The sequence below is a fragment of the Physeter macrocephalus genome, chromosome 11 (genome assembly GCF_002837175.3).
Source record: "Physeter macrocephalus isolate SW-GA chromosome 11, ASM283717v5, whole genome shotgun sequence".
Classification (NCBI taxonomy): domain Eukaryota; kingdom Metazoa; phylum Chordata; class Mammalia; order Artiodactyla; family Physeteridae; genus Physeter; species Physeter macrocephalus.
Genome location: NC_041224.1, coordinates 39896069 through 39913922, shown reverse-complemented (window position 1 = coordinate 39913922; position 17854 = coordinate 39896069). Strand labels below are relative to the sequence as shown.

Here is a 17854-nt window from a genome sequence, read left to right as displayed (position 1 = left end):
GTGAGCCATGGCCGCTGAGCCTGCGCGTCCAGAGCCTGTGCTCCGCGACGGGAGAGGCCACAGCGGTGAGAGGCCCGCGTGCCCCAAAAAAAAAAAAAGAAAAAAAAAAATCAAACAATCCAAGTAAAACATGGGCAAAGGATTTGAATAGCCATTTTCCAAAGAAGATATGCAAATGGCCAATAAGCATGTGAAAAGATGCTCAACATCACTAATCATTAAGGTAATGCAAAGCAAAACCACCATGAGATGTCACTTCACACCCATGAGGATGGTTACTATCAGAAAAATAGAAAATGAAAAGTGTTACTAGGATATGACGAAATTGAAACCCTTGTACACTGCTGGTGAGAATGTAAAATGGTGCAGCCACCATGGAAAACAGTATGGCGGTTCCTCAGAAAAATTAAAAATAGAATTACCATATGATCCAGCAATTCTACTTCTGGATATATACCCAGAAAGAATGGAAAGCAGGGACTCAGATATTTGTACACCTATGTTCATAGCAGCATTATTCGCAATAGCCAAAAGGTGGAAGCAACCCAAGTGTCCATCAGCAAATGAATGGGTATACAAAATATGGTCTATACATACAATGGAATCTTATTCAGCCTTAAAAAGGAAGGAGATGCTGACACATGCCACAACATGGATGAGCCTAAAGGACATTATGCTACGTGAAATAAGCCAGTCACGAAAGGACAAATACTGTATGACATCACTTGTATGAAGTATGCAGAGTAGTAAAATCGCGGAGACAGAAAGTAAAATGGTCATCTCCGGGGGCTGGGAGGTGGGGGGATGAGAGGTGTTTAAGGGGTAGAGAGTGTCAGTTTGGCAAGATGAAGAGTCCTGGAGACGGCTGGTGGTCATGGCTGCAAAACAGCGTGAATGTCCCTCGTGCCACACTTCATTTTGAACTCCACGCTTCAAAATGGCTAAGACGGGGGACTTCCCTGGCAGTCCAGTGGTTAAAACCCCCGCGCTTCACTGCAGGGGGCGCGGGTTCAGTCTCTGGTTGGGGAATGGAGAGCCCACAGGCCGCGCGCTGCGGCCAAAAAAAAGGCTAAGATGGTAAACTTCATGTTAGATCATTTTACCCCCCTGCACAAAAATAATACTAAATAAATCATTTAAAGTGCTGGGCACGGTTCCTGCCCAATGGTAGACTCTCAGTAGAAGAGATTTACCCTCAGCAGCAGTCCTGTAAGGTGGAGACCACACCCCCATTTCAGAGTTGAGGAACCAGAGCCTCTAAGAGGTTACATGGTTGTCCAAGGTCACTCGAAGTAAGTAGCGAAGCTGGGCATGAGCGAGGCATCCTGCTGTGTGTGTGTGTCCCCTGCCTGCAGTGCCTTAGCCTTTCTGCTGCCCCAAGCTCTGCCTGCCCTTCACGACCTGGCTCCCTTGGCTGAGCAGCTGGGCCCCTGACCCCCTCACGCCCAGGGCCCTCACCTCCTGTGGACTCTCTGTGGATGCCTCACCCCTCCAGCCAGAATGCAAGCCCCTCAAGTCCAGGGGCCACAGCTTCGCCCCCCTACCCTGCGTCCTCCTCCGCTGCTCTCTCGCCATGGTACTCCAGGGCAGCAAGAGGCACGGATCAAAGAATCGAGACCCCTGTCTTTTCTCTTCTCTTCTACTGCCCGGAGGTTTAGACGAGTTACTTGTTTACCTTAAGTGAGAAGTTTGCTTTCCTCCAGTGCGCTTATTGTCAGTGCTTAATGACCGAGCAGGGCTGGGTTTGAACCCAACCACACAGGCACGTGTGGATCTTGTCCATCATTCCATTCTCTGTCCTATCTCTGCTGGGAGTTTGGGACCCCACTAGTTAAGAACACAGGCTATTGTGGATTTAAATCGGCGTTTCTCCACTTCGTAGCTCCACCACTGGGCAAGTTCGTTTGCCTTTCTAAGCCTCAGTTTCCTCATCTAGGAATTGGAGGGGAAAATCATACCAACTTCAGAGGGATGTATAGCGACTAAATGCAATTGTATATGTCAAGTCTTTGGCAAACCCCGCTGGTACACACTAAGGATGAAATAAATAGTGATGGTGATTATCACCAGGGTCCCCAAAGTCATCTCACCCACGCCCATGGCTTCCCTTCTCAAGTCTTGCTCCCACGTGGATCTCACTTACCAGGCAATGTCAGTCCCAAATCTAATTGCCTGTGGGCATCTCTGACTAAACCTCCCCCAGGCACCTCCATCTCTCTGTATCCCACACTGAGATCTTTCTCTTCCCTTCCAAGCCCACCTCCCTTCTCTGATTCTCTGCTCCGGTGGTGGTGTCGTCATCACTCGGTCTTCTAATCTAAAAATACTCCAGTCCTCCTAGGCTCCCGCCTCTCTTGCCCCAGAGCTAATCAGCCAACAGAGCTTGTTGATTCTTCCCAGGTTGCCTCTTGTTGCCCCTTCTTCTCTATTCTCTTCCCACATCTGCTGTTTAGTTCAGGCCCTCACCATCCGTTTCCTTCCTCTGAAAAACTCCGAGTTCCACCTACTCCATCCTGTCCTCTGCCGTGCAATCAAAGGGTAAAAAAAAAGCCTGAACATGTTACATATAGAGCTAGAGACCTCCCCTAGCTCCTCACCACTCAAGGAATAAAATGCAAACACCTTAGCATCCTGTGGCAAGCCCTTTGCCACGTGACCCCAATGCCTCGCCAAACTCCATTCTCGATGCTCTCCTCCAGTCCCTACATCCCAGCCCCGAGAACCTACCCCTCTCCTTCCACGACAGGTCCCTTCACGACTCTGCAGCTTAACTTTGTGTTCCCACTGCCTGGAACGACCTTCCACAAATTCTTTGCCTGGAGAAAACTAACTTCTGGTAATTCTTGCTTTCTCTCACCTTCCCTTCTGTATCCCTGTATTCTCATAGTACTTACCACTCTGTATCGCAATGATTTCTCTGTCAGTCTCTCTAGCGAGAATGTAAGCTTCTGGAGGGCAGGCCTGCATGCTACGAGCCCACTTCTTCCTGTGTGCCCAGCGCCCGGGTCCAGACAATCACATAGTGGGGACCCACTGGATGCATGCATGAGTGAATCTCTTCTATCTACTAGCAGGAACCCTGGGTCTATATTTTCCTGCCCTAGAGCCTGTAACCCAGCTGCAAGAGCTTCCCTGAGCTAACGCCAATCGCCTCTGTGTCTAGGAGTTTGTCAGAGGACCTCTCTGCAGACGCTTGTTATGACAGACACTTGGTTCATTTGAGTCCTGAGAGAGTGGGCCTGGGAAGAAGAGGATGGCCAGCAGGGTGTCACCTGTGGGTCCGGATGTCGGCTAACCATGATGGGGACTGGACCCGGGTTACAGTGACTCAGGATGGCGTAGACTTCATTGAGCGTCATGCAGTGCACGGGGGAGTCGTTGATTTCCACAAGTTCATCGCCACACCTGCAGAGGCATCAACAAGAAGCCATCAGCAAGCTCATCAACAGGACATGTGCTTCCCCGAGGTCCCAGTCCTGCCTGGGCTGTGTGATGAGACCTCAAATTCACAGCAATAAGTAGACCTCCTTCGCCTCCCGACTGAAACTCAGTACAGGGTCGACCAAAGCGACATATCACACACCCCCTTCACGCATGACCACAAAGTGGGAGACAGCGCATACCGAGTGTGGGACAACATTCATGGAAGTTTGTAACTTTTTTCTGCCCCTTCCATTTAACTTAAGCTCGATCAAGATGGAGGGCGTCGTTTAACCAATGTAATGGATTAACCAATTAACCACAATTTAACTGCTCACTTCCTCTCTTGGGGCTTCAACGTTCCCATATGCAGAATGGTTAACAGGAAGAGCAGATGGGACGTGCTAAAAGGTAAAGAAGAAATAACTGGATGGGGGAGCAGCCAAGGTTCTTGCAAAAAGAAGTAAAGAGGGAAGGCCATGGAGTTCATTCTTGTAAGGCGGGAAATGGGGGAAAAACGAGGTAGAAAAAATAAGGTTGCATCGATACACAGAGGATTTTGTACAATCCAATCCTCTTGCTTCATACATGGGGAAAATGAGGCAGAGAGGGTGACATTATCTCCTCAGTAAGACGTCACTTAGGGATTAAAAAACTTTTTCTGGAAAGTGCCAAATAGTAAATATTTTAGGCTTTGCAGGCCATGCCATCTCTGTGGCAACGGTGCAACTCTGATGTCATAGCCCAAAAATAGCAGCCTTAGACAATATGTAAATGAATGAGCATGGCTTTGTTTCAATAAAACTTTATTTAACAAAAACAAGAGATGGTGGGCCCCCACTTGCCCTCCTCTGCCCTAGCTGTTTATCAGCAGGGCCAGGATTGGAACTCAGGTCTCCTGTGGCTTATTTCACACTTCCTCCTGCTGTGGTTGGCTGCCCCTTCCTTCTACATTTCTGTCACTGAGTTAGTTCCCCTTCTCCTTCTGGCTAAGAAAGTACACATTTTCACTGAGGTAACTGAAGACCATAGAGCACCTGATGCCAAGGAAAGTGGAAGCTTCCAAAACAGTCCCTACCCAGCTGCAGGTCCAGGAGGGAAGACTCTGTCTAAAGATATTAGGACTAAGGCCATCACTCTGACTGAGCCACTCGGTCCCAGGTAACAGCACAGCAGCTCAGCAAATCAGCTGTCACCCTCCTGCCCATGACAGCAGCAAGCCCACCTCTAATTCAGAAGCTCCATCAAGATACCACCGTAAGCAGGGCGTGCAGATATTGGCTTGGCCAAAAAGTTCGTTCGGGTTTTTCCATAACATCTTATGGAAAAACCCCAACGAACTTTTTGGCCAACCCCAATACTACAATGATAGGAAAACATTTTAACATATGGCAAAACTCTCCTGATTCAGCAAAACCTAAGCCCAGTAGAGAAGATATACATGAAGATATACGATCTGGGATACATATAAATATATAGCATATATCTTCTTACGCTATAGGAGAGAAGCTATACCGCACATGAGTGTTGGACTGAGTATAAAGTACTGTAACAAGTTAAACTGGAATGTAATTACCAAACTCAGATCCCTTGTTGAAAGTCAAATTTAGATCTTTACTTCTCTTAGAAGTTATTCGTAAAAAGATATATGTGGAATGCCCGAAAATATTCTGTTTATGCTACCAAGAAATGGAGTTAATACTTATTGCTTAGTAAGCTTCTTTTTCCATACAGACTGACTCCACAGGTAAACCTCCTTGAAGCTCCTATTTATGTCACTCTACAGTCTGTATTATTTACATCTGAATTAAAGTATGTTTAGGGCTTCCCTGGTGGCGCAGTGGTTGCGCGTCCGCCTGCCGATGCAGGGAAACCGGGTTCGCGTCCCGGTCTGGGAGGATCCCACATGCCGCGGAGCGGCTGGGCCCCTGAGCCATGGCCGCTGAGCCTGCGCGTCCGGAGCCTGTGCTCCGCAACGGGAGAGGCCGCAGCAGAGGGAGGCCCGCGTACCGCAAAAAAAAAAAAAAAAAAAAAAAAAAAAAAAAAAAAGTATGTTTAACTTCATGCTTTCTGTTTCAGACTGATATTCTCTGAGACAATGCCTCTTACACTGCAACGTGCATACAAATTCCCGGGGATCTAGTTAAAATGCAGGTTCTGATTCAGTGGGTTGGGGAGGGCCCTGGGATTCTGCATTTCTAAGGAACTCCCAAGTGATTTCAATGCCGCTGGTCCAGGGACCACACTTTGAGGACAAAGGCTCTGAGCTATCCCTGGATCATTCTAAATATCTCATCTCCCAGTCAGTCTCCTGATGCACTAAGGAATTCCTTCCCTCCTTTGTAAATCAGGGGTCTTTTCAAAAACAGAAATCAGGACATACCGGAGTCGTCCATCCAGATGCGCCACGGATCCCGGAGAGAGCGTGTGAATGAAAATGCCTGAGATGCACTGGAAATAGGGGACGCTGCACAGGCCGATTCCCAGCCCAACGCCAGCCTCTGGAAGGCAGAACGGGATGGGGGTGGGGGGACTGGTGACTGAGCTTTCCCAGGGTTGCACGAGTCTATTAGGTGCCATACCTGTCCTGGGTTCGTTGCTGTCTCGTATTCATGAATGCATTCATTGCACCCATGCTTATGGAGCGTCACTGTGAGTGGGCACTGCTCCAGGGTCAGCAACTAGTGGCCAAGGCAGGTGAGGATGCTAAGGTCAAGTAAGGAAAGGGAAGGAAAGAAGGAAGGAAGGGAGAGAGAGAGGGAGGGAGGGAGGGAGGGAGGGAGGGAAAGAAGGAAGGAGGGAGGAAGATGTCAGGGAGTGATAAGTATATGCAGAGAATTACTGGGGAATGCACTAGAACACAAAAGGATGACCACTTTAGGACTCAGAGAGGGCAACATTTAGGCTAAAATACGAATGACAAGAAGGAACCAGGGATGTGGTGATGGGGGCAGATCATTCCCAAAAGAGGTAACAGCTAATGCAAAGGCCCAAGGTGAAAGGAAGCAGGCCATGCTGCAGGACCAAAAAGGAGGCCAGTGTGGCTGGAACGTAGCCCATCACGGGGATAGCGGTATTGAGAGGATTCAGGACAGGGAGGCAAGGGCCAGCTTAAATGGAACCTTGCCAGCAAGGATGTGTCAGTGAAAGGACGCTATTCTCCACTGAGAAGGCATGCCATAGGAAACTTATGAGCCGGAAGTGACACGGTCTAATTTCTATTTTCCCAAATATGACTGGCTGCTGGGAAAAGAAAGAGCTATGAAGGGTCAAGCAAGAATGGGAACAAGGAGAGCAATTAAGAGGCTACTCTTCACCCAGCAGTGGTGACTTGGATTTTACCGCTAGTGAAAGTGGAGAGAGATGGATATACACAGAACTCATCTTGAAGACAGACTTGCTGATGGATTCAATATGGGGATTTCATAAATTAAAATGAAGATAACTCGTAGAGATTCTTTTAGCTTGAAGAACTCTGAGATTTTTTTGGCTTGAGTAACTGGGTGGATGATGATTCGGTTTACCGAAACAGGATGCCTACGGAGGACTAGAATCAGGAGGATGGCGACCAGGCGTGCAGTTTTGCCCCCAGTCACTCTTGAGATGCCTGTGAAGTAGCCAAGTAGACATGGGGAGTAGATAGTTGGGTAGATGAATCTGGAACCCAGCAGAGAAGGCAGGGTGGAAGTTTGAAGTTTGGAAGTATCAACGTGGAGGTGGTGGTGTTAGGACCATCGGGCTGGATGGGTCCCCCAGAGTGTGTGGGAGAGGAGGGCCTGGAGCTGACCAGCATCAAAAGGACTGGAGAATGAGGGGTAGCCGGTAAGAAGGACCAGATGGAGTGGCCAGGGAGTAGGAGAAAGACCTTCTTATGGTTTGCTCCTGGCACCTGTGATTTACAAAGCACGGTTGTGAGTATTTTCACCTGTGATGCTGGTCCTCCCAACGTCCCATGAGGGTTGCCATGGGCAACTGTTAGCAACCCTGTTTGATGGATGAGGCATTTTGGCTGTGATATGGCCCACAAACAAAGGTCAGAGCCCTTTGCCGAGATCAGGTTTCCTGACCAGAGTGAGAGTTCTTAAGCCTTGTGGGTATCAGAATTGCCTGGGGTACTTATATAAAAGTTATAGATCCCTGGGCCTCTCTTCTAATACTGTGGAAGCGAAATCTCTGGGGCTAGAGATTCAGAAGCTGTGTCATATACATACGACAATCAAGCAAAAACCCTGCCTATGGTATTTCTGATGCCAGTGATCAGAGGAAACACCACTCCAAGGCCAGGGACCACGGAGCCCAACAGGGGAAGGAAGAGAGCCATGTCTTCCCCATGTCCTACGCCTGCTCAGTGAGCTCACGCCGGGAGTCCTGGACACAGCTGCTGGCGTGTGCCAGCGCGTACTGACCTGTGCCTAGTATTCATGCCAGGCTTGGGGGCTCAGGGATGTCTGAGTCCTCAGGCTGCCTGCCGTCTACCCTCTTCATTACTCATTCTTCTTCTACAGCAGATCTCAAAGCCACCCACCCGTCTCCACCTACCGTTCTCCATCCTCTCTGATCCAATGGCTGCAACTGGTTCCCAAGCCTCCATTTTTGTCACATTATAGGCCATTCTCTACAGAGACGCGGAGGAGATGTTTCTTTTAAAGCATAAGCTGATTATGTCTGTGCTTAGAAATCTCTCAGGGGCTCCCGGTTGCAATTAGAAGAGAATCTAGCGGCAAAGTCCCACAGGGTCTGTCTCTTTGCCTCCGCCCGGTGCTCCAACACCACTTCTCAGGCTGCCCACCTCGCTGCAGCCACACTGGCTTTCCCTCTGTCCCTACAATCTGAGCTGGTCCCTTTGCGGGAGCCGCCTCCTCTTCATTCTCCAGGTCTCAGCCTAGCTGTAATCTGGCAGGGGGGCCCTGCTGAGCCCCCTGCAGTTAGCATCCACCCTTGGTGGGGGCTGAAGGGACTAGATGCCAATCCCCAAATGTCTGAGCTTGAGAGGATCTCAATTTTCTGGCACAAGTGAGAAAAGAAGAGTCCCAGAGAGGGCAAGTGACCTGCCCAAGGTCTCTTAGCAGATTAGCTGTAGAGCTACAACTCCTGGTCGTGTGTGTGTGTGTGTGTGTGTGTGTGTGTGTGTGTGTGTGTGAGTGAGAGAGAGAGATTTGTGTTTGCTTCCTTTTGTTTTATTTTATCCACTGCACTGGGACATGTTGACTGAATTTGGATGGTGTGTCCCAGGCTTCTGCTAACAAACAGAGCCCTAGACCTTGGGGCTAAACAGCAGCCATAAAATCTGCTAAAGGACAATACCTGGGCCTGTTTCCAGCCGAAGAAATTCTGGGAGATAGCTCAGTGGAGGGAGGCCCAGGCAGAGGGCGGAGGAGGACAGCGGGGCCCCCAGGAGTCCAGCCTACCTTTCTTCAGGGACACCTCCACCAGGATCCTGTAGTTGGGCTTGGCGCGGCTGGCGGGCGCTTCAGGGCTTTCCAGGATGAAGGAGTTGCAGTCCTTGGTGACACAGGTGCTGGAGCTCAGGGAGCGACACAGTGCGGGGGACAGGCGGCTGCTCAGGGAGTGGGGGGCCGTCAGGCGGGTCCTCACCGTCACGGTGAGGAGCCCCTTTTTGGCTTGCTGGAAGGAAAGAGAGAGGGCCAAGGCTTCCAGCGGCAGCTCGGGGCGAGGGGAGGAGCCCGGGCCTTTGTGGGGAACAATAGTAGAATGCTTTCTAAAGAAATGTGGCCACATGCGGGTGTGTGTGTGTGTGTGAGATACAGAAATGTGTGTATACATATACATGACATATATTTGTATGTCTGGATATGGATATGACACCTTATATACAAAGTATATACATATATATGCCAAAGAGATAGAGTCTTGAATTGAACTAACTAGATGGAGACTCAAAAAATATCTTTCAGTGACTGTCTTCGAAACTTTAAAGATTGTAATATAAATACATAGAACGTTATACCCTGAGAAAACCGTAATTCAAAAGGACATGTGTACCCCAGTGTTCATTGCAGCACTATTTAGAATAGCCAGGACATGGAAACAACCTAAATGTCCAACGACAGAGGAATGGATAATGATGTGGTACATATATACAATGGAATACTACTCAGCCATAAAAAGGAACAAAACTGGGTCATGTGTAGAGATGTGGATGGACCTAGAGTCTGTCATACAGAGTGAAGTAAGCCAGAAAGAGAAAAACAAATATCATATGCTAACACATATATGTGGAAGCTAGAAAAATGGTACAGATGAACCTATCTGCAGGGCAGGAATAGAGATGTAGAGAACAAACATGTGGACACAGGTGGGGAAGGGGAAGGTGGGACCAACTGGAAGATTAGGATTGACATATATACACTACTACGTGTAAAATAGATAGCTAGTGGGAACCTGCTGTATAGCACAGGGAGCTCAGCTCGGTGCTCTGTGATGGCCTAGATGGGTGGGTTGTGGGGGGAGGTGGGAGGGAGGTCCAAGAGGGAGGGGATAGATGTATACGTATAGCTGATTCACTTCATTGTACAGCAGAAACTAACGCAACATGGTGAAGCAATTATACTCCAATAAAAAAATAAAATAAAATAAAACCGTTCTATAAACCTCAAATCGTTGATGCACCTCCCGACAACAGTCCTGATTACACTATTATTTTCAGAGTAAGGCCTTTTTTGAACAATGTGCCTGGATCAGTGTCAGCAAGGTGCCCCACGTAAAGGAGCCCACATTTGGAATTTGTAGGTTTGAAGGAAGGAGGGTGATGCTGGGAGCTTGTTTCCTTTGTCTGAAGGCCCCAGAGTTTGGCCATATATTGATAATAAATGGTCACCTTGAACTTCTGCAAAGCATCCTGATGTGTGAGTCCAGCCATCGATTCCCCGTTGAGTTCCAGAATTTCATCACCTGTTGGGAGAGGGAGAAATTGTAGCTGAGAAGAGTTTTGCCCAATCAGGAGGCGTTATCCCTTAAACTTTAGTGCCCCCACCCCCCGTCCAGGTTTCTGTGAGATGTACAAAGCATCACAAAGAACATCTCCTCATTCAGGGCTCTCCCCCTGGGAGGTGGGCAAGGCAGCAGTGCTGGGCCTTCTCTGGCACCGCTTACTTTCCAGAGTGAGATCCAGGGTCCTTAGCCAGGAACACAAGGCCTGGACCAGTCGGCTCCCTGTCCACCTCTGTGTTTCACCTCTTTCCCTCCTGCCTCTCAGCCCCTCTTGCCATTCGCTCCCCTGGACCATTTCCTGACGCCACACACCTGCCTTTCCCACAGTGGTCTGTGCAGTTCCATGCTTGTTTCCGTGCCATCTTCTAAACTAAAATGTACATCTCCTACCTTCTTCACCTACCACTTCTTAATCTCTTGGTCTCTGCTGACTTTGCGCTCTCGTGGCACCCAGAACCTACCACTCTCATAGCCCTTGTCACCCCAGTGGTCATCGATGAACTGTGAAAGTCTCTCCCTGGGGACGGAGCTTTGTTACATCAGATGCTGTATCCCCAGGGCCAATTCTGGGTGAGGCCTCCACAGTGCCCAGTAAATGTGGGTTGGATGAGATGTTTCCAGAATGCAGTGTAGGTCCCATGTTACAGAAGAGGAAAGTGAGCTCAGAGAAGTCCAAAGTTCATACGGTAAAAAGAGTTAGGACTCAGAGCTTTTTCCTCCTATACACCTAAGAGAAGAATTTTTTCTGTATCCAGAGATCCATTTTTATGGGGATGGAAAACCACTTTCGCCCATTCATTCCATCTATTCAATACATAAACAAAGAGCACTGTCTCTGTATTCAACACTGTGCCTGGAAATTCAGAAGCAAACATTATTTTTTACACAGTTTTCTGGCCTGCGTGCTACTGGGTGAATCTGCTGTCACTTAATTATGGTCCCATTGTAGAGAATCCATCTTTTTTCTCTGGTTGTTTTATATATATATATATATATATATATTGTACTTGTCCCCAGTCACCCCACTTCAGCTCCCTGTAAGACGGAGATTCCTTGTCAAAAGGGGTAAGCTAGACCAGGGGGTTAAGCCTCACAACTACCATGTAGATTATGGTTATCAACTGGAGAAATCATAATACAAAAATCCTGCCAGTGAGAAAGAAATTTAAGAACAGAGAGCTCTACAGCTCTAAGGGTTTGAAACTAATTCAGAGCTTGGTGAAATTAATGTCCTCAGGACATTGTTGAAAACAACGGAAACCATAGAGGTAAGAAATTAAGTGAAGGGTGGTAGTTCCAAAGTATTAACAGCAATAAGAGAAGTGACAGACCAGCTGCAAGTTTAACGAAGACAACCAGGGAAAAGACAGCTAAAAATCTTCAAGTCAGAGAAAGCCTGAACTGGCAGCACTCTCTCTGAAAAGGGGGTCTAACTTTAACTGGATCAGGTTGTGAAGTGTGATATTGTTATTTATCATAACATATATATATATATATATATATATATATATATATATATATATATAGTCTTTGATAGTCTGAAGTTTCACTGGGATGTGTTAGGGTGCTACCTCATACTGAAGTTTGCATAATTCTGGAAAATTCTGGATAATTCTGGAAAATTCTTAACCACGATCTCATCGCCTATCGCTTTCCCTCTTTCACTCTATTCTTTCTTTCTAGAATTCCCATTAGATTATTTTGGACCATCTCAACCTATTCTGCATGTTTCTCTAGTGCTCATCTTTTTCTTCTCTATTGTTCTGTGTGGCCTACTGGATAATCTCCAGATCACAAGTTCTCCTTACAGCTGCATTTATCTACTGTTTAACCCATCCGCTGAGGTTTTTTTTTTTTTTTTTATTTCAATGACTTTGCTTTTTTTAAATTTCTAAAAGTTATTTTTTTCACATCGATCTGTTTTTTCATTGTGTTCTGTTCTTTCCTTATTATTTTTCTATTCCTTGTCTTATCTTTTTAAAGATCTTATATGTTGAGAAATGATCACCACAATAAGTCTAGTTAATATGAGTCACCACACCTGGTTACAAGTTTGTTTTCCTTGTGATGAGAACTTTCAAGAGCTACTCTTTTAACAGACTTGTGGTTACCCAAGTGGATTGGGAACTTTGGATTAGCCAATGCAAACTAGTATATATAGGATGGATAAACAGCAAGGTCCTCCTGTATAGCACAGGGAACTATATTCAATATCCTGTGATACACCAGAATGTAAAAGAATATGAAAAAGAATATATATGTGTAGAACTGAGTCACTGTTCTGTACAGCAGAAATTAGCACAACACTGTAAATCACCTACACTTCAACAAAATTTTTAAAAAGGAAAAGCTCTACCCTCTTAGGAACTTTCAAACATACAATACAGTATTACTAACTAGAGTCACCCAAGATTTATTTATTTTATAACTGGACATTTATACCTTTTGACCGCCTTCACCCAATTCACCCTCCCCCCCCGCAACTCTGGCAACCACCTATCTGTTCTCTATAGCTATGAGTTAGGTTTTTTGTTTTGTTTTGTTTTGTTTGTTTTTTTTAGATTCCATATATAAGTGTGATTGTATGTTGTTTGTCTTTCTCTTCTGACTTATTTCACTCGGTATGATGCCTTCAAGGTCCATCCATGTTGTCCCAAAAGGCAGGATTTCATTCCTTATTCTGGCTGAACAATTGTAATCTTTATTTTCAACTCATTTTTAAGGGGAGCTTGTTTTTCGGTGGAATTCCCACACCCCTCAGGTGGCTACTTTTATTTTGTTCCTTTATTTCCAGCAGGCACCCCGGGGTCTCAGGACTGGTTCAGGACCAGTAGTAACATTAGCTCCTCAGCTTGGGAGTTGTGAGCTGCAAGGGCTGACGGCTGAGGTTGCACAATCACCCTGACACGGGTTTGGCTCTTCATTTTCTCGAGCGGGATGTCTTTTCCCCACCTAAGGGCCAAGGACAAAATTACGTTTCCTTGTTGCTTCCCTGGGCTTGCTGGCCTTTCATGAGGGCAGCTTTTTAGTATGAAGGCTTTCTGCAGGTTTTCAGAGGTTCCCAGGGCCCAAGACCACCTCTCCGGCCCCTGTGTGGCCATCGAATCCCAGCCCCTGGGCCTAAGCAGCTCCCTGTGCTATCATGTCATCAACTCCTGGGAATGTCACGCTGAGATTTAAAGTGGTTTCTTTGTTTCTTAGAAGATGGGTGTTTCCATTTCTTTCTTTAGAGTTCGGGTGTGCTGTTTTAGCCAACTTGGTGTCTATGACAATAAAGGGGTGGGAAGCATATTCAAATCAGCTTAATCTGTTAAGTTGCTAAAACTAGACAAGAAAAATAAAAGGCTCGGTCCTTGTCCTTATAAGATTCCAAGTTGAGGTGTGACAACTGACAAATTTAAAATAATCAAGATATAACTAAGTACGTGCTGAAGGCAGGATCTACAAAGAACACACTTCAGAAACATCCATTCTTTATGATACAAGCGGCTGAACTTGTCTTCAGATTATTAGAATGTCCATCCCAAGGGGGCCACATAATCTGGGCCTTCCAGAGAGTCCTTAGCCTTATTTGGCCATATCTGGTGGAAGGTGAATAGCCTCGGTTTTGCCGTATAAATCTTACACAATCATTTTTTTGCAAAGGGAATACAAATAAAACATTCTTAGCCTTGATCTGGACACCAAACTTTTGTTGCAACTGACATATCCCCTGGGAATTCAAGGGCGTATGCTAAAACTTCACTTTTGAAAGAAGTTACAAAAGGCAATTTGGTCAATTATTTGAGGCTAGAATCAAGGACTGCAGACTAGCTCAGCGTCTTTTTCACCGAATTCTTACGATCACTATTAACTAAGCGAGACAAATACCCAGAAAGAAAAAGAAAGAAGCTTGGCTTGGGCAGGCTTCTCTCTTCTGGCCACTTCAATTCCTCCTCCACCCTTTAGTCAAACACTGAAAAGTACAGAAGATAATGAAGCAGACGGGCCCATCTCAAGATTCTGATCCCACTTTCTTTCCTTTCTCTCAATAACTCCTCTGCGTGCCTCTTGATTTAGCTATCCCCCTCAAGCCTTGCCTCGGCCCTCTTCTCTCTCCTCTCTTCCCTGCTTCCTGCATCCACTCTATAACTTCAGCTATTTTCCAAATGACCCCAAGAATCTACATTCAACCCTTATTCCCTTCCTGAACTGGAACCCAAATTTTCATTCGCCTGCTGGACAGCGCCACCTAGTGCTCACCTGGAGACCTCGCTCCGCTCTGCTGCTCAAACCTAAATACCCTCATTTGCTTTCTTTTACTCCTCTTCCTCCACCTCTTGTTATATATAATTCATCATGGTTCTCTAGTTTACTAAGATCAGACGCCTTCACGTGTTCTCTGACCTCATTTGCCACCTCCACAGAAGCCGTTGTTTCCCCCATCGGCATCTTTCTCCTCCCAGGGTTACAGCCTCAGGGCAGACCCTTAAGAGCTGGAGCCTGGATCTTACAATAGCCTCTGAACTGGTTTTACTGCTTCTGGTATCTAGCCAGCCCACTTCATCTTACACTCAGCTTCCTGAATCAACTAAAAACCCTGGTCCTAGCTGGTCCCTCCCAAATTATAAAAAGCTTCAAATGCTCCCCACTGCCCATACAATAAAATCCATACGCATAATCTAGCATAAGTTAGAGTTGGCAAACTTTCTCTATAGAGAGCCAGATAGTAAATATTTTAAGCTTTGCAGGCCACATGCTCTCTGTCGAAACTACTCAACACTGCACAAAAGCAGCCATAGACGAGAGGTCAATGAGGGAGCATGGCTGTGTACCAATAAAGCTTTTCTACGGAGGCTGAAATTTGAATTTAATTTTCACAAACGAATCCAAACTTCTTTTGACTTTTTTTCAGCCGTTTAAGAGACATGAAAACTCTTCTTCGTTCGTGAGCCTTATAAAAACAGGCAGTGGGCCAGATGTGGCCTGCGGGCTGTAGCTGGTCAACCCTGCCCTGAATAAGTTAGGTTATTAGAGGTGGTTCGGCTCGCAGCAGAGTTTACAGAAACTGGCCTGACAGAGAAGGTGAGAAGGTTGTGAAATCCCTTCTCTTTAAAGATCCACGTGTAGCCCAGTGTCAGGCCTGCAGCATCTTCCCTTCTGCCCCCTGACTACCTGCCCCGGAATTTTGCCTCCCAGTTAGAACCTGGAGATCTCCTGGGGCCAAGCCTACACGTGACTGTGGGGTAGGCTTGGGGGTGGGGAGAAAACCCTCCGCTCCAGGACAAGGGGACAGGGAGGGGCACTCAGGGGACACCTCAGCGCCCTGGGCCCCTTCCTCTCAGGATGGCCAGGGGCTTCCCTCCCTGGAAGAGATGAAAAAGCTGGAGGGAGGTAGCGGATGCAAGTAGCTGCGGGGCGGCAGCTGGGTGGATCCTAAGCTCCTCAATAGAGGGAACCTGTCTGATAATCCTCTGTATTCCTAGAGCCCAGAACGGGGCAGGCTCACAGAGGACTCACCGGAAGCCCTGGGCCTGGTTCCCCGTGTCTGTGGGCTGGAGAGGGCAGAGAAAACGAAACAAAGGGGATGTCGATGGCTGCCAGCAACGCCAGAGGGCCCTTGACAAGCAAAGGCGCAAGAGGGATGGAAGGGGTCTTCTGCCCCAGGCCAGTAACAGGACCGAGGCTGAGTGTGCAAACACACCCAGCCAGCGTGCCAGGCCTGACGGAGCCATCGGGGCCCGCAGACCCCCGAATCCATGCAAGCTGGATTCTGAAGGCTCAAGACACATTTCACTTTCCCAGTAGCTTCTACCGGTAGCCTAGGGATTCTGCTTTTGATTCCAGCAGCATCACCTAGTAAAGGCCGGGACATCTACCTTCTTGTAGCCTCCCATCAGCTGCCGCTGCTCCCCCCGCAAAGATGGTTTTAACGTAAATTCCAATGGGGCCATAAATGCTGTCCTTTCCTCCAACGATGCTGAAGCCCAGACCCTGGGAAAGAAGAGGAGAAGGTCAGATTTCGGAGTGTTCCAGGCCATTCACCGGGCTGCCATGTCCTGAGGCCCTGCCCCAGCCCTGAACAAAGGACTCAGGGGGGAGAGGGGTGCCCTTGGTCTTAGAGGTCTCGGGACCTAACAGAGGAATGGGAAAAGTGGTAACTTCAAGGCCACGCTGGGCTGTGCCGTGTCTGGAGCTTTCTCACGAGTCTGATGTTCCCCACACGGAGGGAGTCTGAATGGAGACAAGCAAGCACCCTGGCTCTGCCCCTCTGACTAGCAACTCTGCGCAGATCACTTCCTGTCTCTGAGCTTCCATTTACCCCCTTGGAAAATGATGCTGACATCGCCAAACTCATAGGGTTGTGTTTGAATATTAACTAAGACATCCAGCAACCACAACTAACACACCCACAGCAATAATCATAAAAGCAGCAGCTGACAATGGAAGAAGCATCTCTTCTCCTACCAAAAGCTGTTCACTCCCCTTCTGTTCTGCATCCCACCCCCTCCCCTTCTCAAGGGATTTACTACAATCCTGTGCTCTCCCTCCTGCCCCTGCAGTACCACGAGGTCAGGAGCTGCCAGGTGGCAGCAGAGAGGAGGCCAGAGGCCGGGGAAAGCAAGAGAAAGATGTGACAGACAGCAGGAAGAGGAAGGCGGGCGGGTCCAGCTTTGCCTGTAGACCTGCAGTGAGTTAGGACAACCACCTAGGCAGACCCAGAGAGCAGCGAAGGAGGTGCACACACAGCCTGCTTTATTTGGTTCACGACTGAGAGGACCCTTCTTCTCAAGAAGGCTTAGCTTGGGTCGCGATGAATTCCTCTGGAGACTGTGAGCTCCCCGGAGGTGGTGAACGCATCTTATTTGTCAGTGTCTGCCCTCTGGATGAAGGTGCTCGGGAAACATACGTTATAGACTGAAGGCACGAAAGCCAGCTGGAGGCCGGGCCTTTGGATTCAGCTTGCAAGCGTGCCAGGAAGCAGTAAGCAACTTGGCTCCCAGGAAGACCCCTCCAAGTGACGGCTGCCAAGTAACAGCATCACTGCTCCTGGGCAATTTCTCCGAGGCCAGCAGCTGCTCGGAGCCGAGTGGGTGCCTCACCCCAGCATCACAGAGGTGGCAGGCCAGGCAGCCACCTTCAAGACCCTAAGGGAACCTGGCGAGCAGGGGCCAGACAGGAAAGCTGTGTGGACAAAGTGCTGGTGTGAGCTTCTGGTGACGGTGTGGGTGTTCCAGGACGGGGAAGAGCAACGGTGTCCAGGAGTACCATGGGGGTGGGAAAATGAGAGGTAGGGCAGCTTCCGGGCTCCCTGTATGGGCTCCCAACTTCTTGCACTGAAATAATTGCTCTAGACCCAAACTTTCACCCACCCTGGTGAGGCCGGATGGTGTAGTGGTTAAGAACAAGATCCAGGGCTTCCCTGGTGGCGCAGTGGTTGAGAGTCCGCCTGCCGATGCAGGGGACATGGGTTCGTGCCCCGGTCCGGGAAGATCCCACATGC

General features: G+C 48.0%; 1 protein-coding gene across 3 annotated transcripts in view; it reads right to left on the bottom strand.

The window, feature by feature from the left end:
* The window catches only part of IL16 (interleukin 16), a 112367-nt gene that overhangs the window by 19243 nt on the left and 75270 nt on the right, over positions 1-17854 (bottom strand). For all 3 annotated transcript variants that reach the window (XM_028495027.2, XM_007115195.4, XM_055087893.1), the window contains exons 6-10: positions 16230-16344; positions 10259-10332; positions 8829-9045; positions 5804-5921; positions 3273-3405 (exon numbers count right to left, since the gene is read on the bottom strand). In XM_028495027.2, coding sequence (XP_028350828.1) covers positions 3273-3405; positions 5804-5921; positions 8829-9045; positions 10259-10332; positions 16230-16344 — 657 coding nt within the window. The remainder of the gene's footprint in view (positions 1-3272; positions 3406-5803; positions 5922-8828; positions 9046-10258; positions 10333-16229; positions 16345-17854) is intronic.